The sequence below is a fragment of the Gobio gobio genome, assembly GCF_949357685.1.
Source record: "Gobio gobio genome assembly, chromosome: 8".
Lineage (NCBI taxonomy): Eukaryota > Metazoa > Chordata > Actinopteri > Cypriniformes > Gobionidae > Gobio > Gobio gobio.
The window spans coordinates 51,275,583-51,280,800 of NC_137114.1; the positions used below are offsets into that span (position 1 = coordinate 51,275,583).

The following is a 5,218-nucleotide window of genomic DNA, read 5'->3' on the forward strand; positions in this document are numbered from 1 at the left end:
AAAGGAATTCCCCCATAAACGTTTTAGCAAAACGCTATACGAGAGTACTCTCGTAAGGGAACTTATGGACATCAGTAGTTCAGAAGCGTGGACTGTTGAATAACCGAGAACGAGTAGTTACTGATGGCAAGTGTAGATGAACCCAATGGAATCGCATTACTAACCAGGAAACATGACATTGAACATAACAAAATAAGAACATGAAACAAAACCAAAATACACTGTGACACACACTTTGTAGTCAGTAACAATATACTTTATTACTTGGCTATAGTTTGTACAACATACTTTGAATTTCATAATGTCACACAGTACAGTATTTTAAACATGCTGCCATTTAACTACATTTTAATGATTACTTAGAAGACATTTTCCCAATGTTGAATGCATTTGTTTTCAAGGCCATTATAATAAATCAAATGTAACGCATCACTAATGAAGAGTCAAATTTCATTAACAAGTCCAACATTATCTAAAGTTAACATGCTTTCAGCAAAACTGAAAGAAATTAACTTAACATGTTTTTCATTAAAAGAACACTGAAGCGTTATCATAAACAAAAGAAATATCAAACGAAAAACTCCTTTTCTGTTTGTTAAAGCAAAACGAAACATTGACGGTTTTTCATTTGTGAGATTGATACGAATCAATTAACAACTAGTAGGCTACAACATACCTCCAAACAGCAGGACTTTTTCTCTGGTTATTTTCTCCTAATATACTTTTTATATATTTAAAGATGGTAAAATGTTTTACTTGAACGTTTTGGATCTGCAGAAAACATTTGCTCACTGTGACACAGAACAACACTTTTTAATATGAGTCACTAGATTACTTGACCGCGTGAAACTCTTCTCACACTGAGTACAGTAGTACGGCTTCTCTCCAGTATGAACTCGCTCATGTGATTTCAGAGATCCAGACTGAGTGAAACTCTTGTCACAATATGAGCACTTGTAAGGTTTTTCTCCAGTATGAGTCCTTTGGTGCCGTTTCAGATGGTCAGCTTTAGTAAAGCTCTTCCCACAGTCACAACACACATAATCTCTCACTTCTTCATGTGTTTTCTGGTGCAGTTTAAAACAGTCCAGTCTTGAAAAACTCTTTCCACAGAGAGAACACACATGAGGCTTCTCATCTGAATGAGCTGCCAGGTGTTGTTTTAGATTTGATGATGAAATAAAATCTTTACCACACTGATCACAGTTAAATGTTTTTTCTCCAGAGTGAGTGCGCAGATGATACTTGAGACCAGTTACACACATGTAACTCTTTCCACACTGAGTGCATGTAAATGGTTTCTCTCCAGTGTGAATTCTCATGTGTATGGTAAGGTCTCCTTTTTGTATGAAACTCTTTCCACACTGAGTGCACGTATACGGTTTCACTCCAGTGTGAATTCTCATGTGTATGTTAAGGTCTCCTTTTTGTATGAAACTCTTTCCACACTGAGTGCATGTATACGGTTTCTCTCCAGTGTGAATTCTCATGTGTTTGTTAAGGTCTCCTTTTTGTATGAAACTCTTTCCACACTGAGTGCATGTATACGGTTTCTCTCCAGTGTGAATTCTCATGTGTGTGTTAAGGTGTGCTTTTTGCGTGAAACTCTTTCCACATTGAGTGCAGGTGTGCAGCTTTTTGGCTTTTGTTCTTTGAGTTTTAAAGTTATGATGTTCCTCCTCTTCATTCAGTTCTTGTCTTTGCTGTTTCACTTCCACCTGGTCTAAAATACACATCAAGTTAGAATCAGTTCAAGTGAACCCTGATTTAATAGCAGAAAGCAACAGAGATCAGGTATCAGATCTTTCATGTGGCAAAGGCTGTCATTCACTTTTTAATATAGTTAACAATATGCTTGACACGTACTATTATCATTTAGATGCATTTCTCTATCATTTATCATCCATATGCTGTTTATTAATTCACATCAACCAAAGCAGTCAACAATGAGGAATCAAGAATGGACACCAACCTGTTTGTTGCTCAGTATCTTTATGTTTTATTCTGGATGGATCTGGATAACTCATGTCTTCAATCTCCTCTTTAATAAACTCCATCTTTAACAGTCACACAGATTTCAGCTGCTACACCTGGAGTTTGTCCTTCTCTTGTAGGATGATGTGGATATTCCCAGTATTTATTGGTGAATTGTTGTGGGAGGGGCTTCACTGCAGGTGTGAACTGTGATCACTGTGTTTTGATTCAATCTGCATTTAAAAAGTACAGGCCATAATGTTTAACTGAGCTGCTGAAAAGCAAAAAGTTCCCTGTTTTCACCTCATTCATTATGGTGATGTCTGAGATCTGCTGTAAATTGGCACATTAAGCACATTTTATTGGTGTCGACAGGCTGAAACAAACTACAGGATCATCACCTTTGAGATTTCACTTCAGTTCTTGTCTTTACTCTTTCACTTCCATTGAGTCTGAAATAAAACATTGAGTATTTAAAACCAGTTCAAGGAGGATAAATGTGAAGATTCAAGTGAACCCTGATTTACCCTTACGAAAATGAACCATGGCTTTATTATAGTAAAAGTGTAGTAATTAGGGGTGCACCAAAATTTTGGCCGCCGAAAATGTTCAGACGAAAATGGCATTATCGGTTTCGGGCCGAAATAAAAAAACAGCCAAAAACGTAAACCGAAAATGAATGTCACCCGCCCCTCCCATCCGTAAGCAAGCGCTTAGGTTTCACTCACGGTCGAGCTGTTATCACGTGACGCGTCTGCCTATCAAAGATTAAGCATGTCAGCGGTATGAGAACAAATAGAGACGGATCCAGCTGAACTATCCATTGCCAGAAGCGACAATCCCCTTCACTACTGGCGCGCGAACGAAGGCTTTGTGTGCAGTTATTCAGATAATTGTGGATCTTTTTTTGCACAACTGTTAAAAAACTATTTTATTTGATGGAACATAAAACTTGAAGAATAATATTAGGCCTATTTGGTATTAGCCTATTATTTATATTTATTGTTAAAAATATTTATAGGTTTTGTTATGTAACTTAATAAAAGTTTGATTATTCTATTGGTTCCAGATTTTTTCATTTCAGATCCATTAAATTCAAGAAATATATATATATATATATATATATATATATATATATATATATATATATTGCTTGAATTTAATGGATTAATATATTAATATATTAGTATACGTTTTTAAAAGAAGCCATTTTCGGCTTCAGTTTCGGTTTTCGGCCGAAAAAGTGCATCCTAAATTTTCGGTTTCGGTTTTGGCCCACAATTTTAATTTCAGTGCATCACTAGTAGTAATCATGTTTGTTTGGCTAATTGATTACCATTTATATAACCAGTTTTACCACAAATACTATGGTTAAACTATGGTTAGAGTAGCAAAGCCATGGTTAATTTGTGGTTACCACGGTTTAACTATAATAACCATGTTTTTTTTTTTATTTGTAGTAAAACCATGGTTCATTTTCGTAAGGGTAATAACAGAAAACAAGAGATCATGTGTCTGTCTATCAGATATCAGATTTATGATGAGCCAAAGGTTAGTTCTGTCATCCTACAGTCAAAATGTGAATAATACCTGCTGTACAAGATTATGATCTAAGTGCATGTCATATATCCCTAGACTATTTGTTTACTTTATCACAGCTCTTATGATTGTTATCTAACAATATTATATGAACTAAGTCAAACAAGCCAGTGATTATCATGCACGAAACAAATCATGAATATTTAGATTTACAAACATTCACATCCAACTGTTATTTGTGTTATCGATATATTTAACTAACCTTACACATCTATTCAATAAAAAATGGACTGAATCCCTTATATAACGTTAGTTAGTGTTTGTTTACCTCTTGTAGTTTGTCCGTTCTCTCATCTATCTTCACTTTTTCAGGTTCGCGATCTCCAGCTGCCGCAAACGCGCTATCAGCTGTCGTGAACACCTATTGACGCATTTGAGCAGCAAACGTTTGTCGCTTGTTTCCTCCAGGGGGCGCTCGGTGACTCGAAATAACCGAAAGAAATAACAACAGCACCACATTAACCCGAGCTGCTGAAAACATCTCAGTCCAGTTTAGATCCAGTTTCATTTCATTTATCAAACTGAGACAAACCTTTGACTTATTTGTTTTAAAATCTGTTCCTGCCTCAGAATTATAACAGTGGACATTTATTATACAGAGCCTATGGACGGCACAAGTCCACAAAATTCTTTCACAAACCTGAAGTGAATGTGAGACGTGTTAATTTATAAATAAATTACATCTATGAAAAAAAATCCCTTTAATGTGGCTCCAGTTATGAGTGTAGATTTATGGATTTATACACAGGACAGCAGGAAGCAGTTTCACTTTAAACTGAGCAGAGAAATCACAATGTACCAGAAAATAGTTTAACACAGAAAACATACCTGATATAAAATTATATATTATTTTTGCAACCCAGCGCTGGTTTTTTTTAACCCAGTATGTTGGGTTAAATGTTTGACCCAGCATGCTGGGTTGTTTTTTCAACCTAAATTTTGGGGTAAAATTACTACATTGCTGGATTAAAATGAACCCAAAATGGGTTTGAAATAAAAGCCAGAAATCTTGGAAATTGTAAAATCACTTTTACACACAAAGAATGACTATGAAAGGTTAAACATTTATTAAAAAGGGCAAACATGGTCAAAAGTAACAAAGTGCATGTGAGAAGAACATCAGAAAATAATTGCAAATCAACACAGTTTATAGTTAAATGAAATTGTTTTAACAGTTCAATGAACATTGATGAACATAACTTGCATTTAAGACCAAATTAGACTTTTTAACATAAGTTAACATGACTAAAGTTTTTTTTTTTTTTTTTTTTTTTACAAAATAACATTAATGAACACAAACCACAACATTAACACTGACATTTTAACCATTTGCATAAGTTATTGAATTTTCTGTCTAAGACACAAGTATATATGTGAAAGAATGTGAGCGAGTTTATGAATGAGAGAGGGTGACTTCCTCGACAAATGTTCAATGCTTGTTCAGTGTTGTTTAGTGATTACACATTAAATGCTAACAGTTTGTCTAGTTCGTGAACACATACAGAACAAGCATCACCACCAATCTTCATTACCTGATGTTCAGTCATGAAGAAGCTCCATCAGCACAGCAAAGGCATGCAACATCCTTTAACTAATCCAGGACAATCTCCTCCTTTAAAAGCACTGGAATGATCTCCATTGGGGA

General features: G+C 35.1%; 1 protein-coding gene across 2 annotated transcripts; it reads right to left on the reverse strand.

Moving 5' to 3' along the window:
• Positions 1-237: 237 nt before the first annotated feature.
• Positions 238-3,916, reverse strand: LOC307130519 (uncharacterized protein). Of its 2 annotated transcripts, XM_079823549.1 has the most exons (4): positions 3,842-3,916; positions 2,376-2,426; positions 1,973-2,207; positions 238-1,723 (listed from the first exon to the last, which is right to left on the reverse strand). In XM_079823549.1, exons 3-4 carry the CDS (start codon positions 2,055-2,057, stop codon positions 789-791), a joined length of 1,020 nt encoding a protein of 339 aa, XP_079679675.1. In that variant the 5' UTR covers positions 2,058-2,207; positions 2,376-2,426; positions 3,842-3,916; the 3' UTR covers positions 238-788. The 2 variants fall into 2 exon arrangements, with proteins under 2 accessions (XP_079679675.1, XP_079679676.1); XM_079823550.1 differs by lacking the exon at positions 2,376-2,426 and having other exon boundaries at positions 3,842-3,899.
• Positions 3,917-5,218: the final 1,302 nt, after the last annotated feature.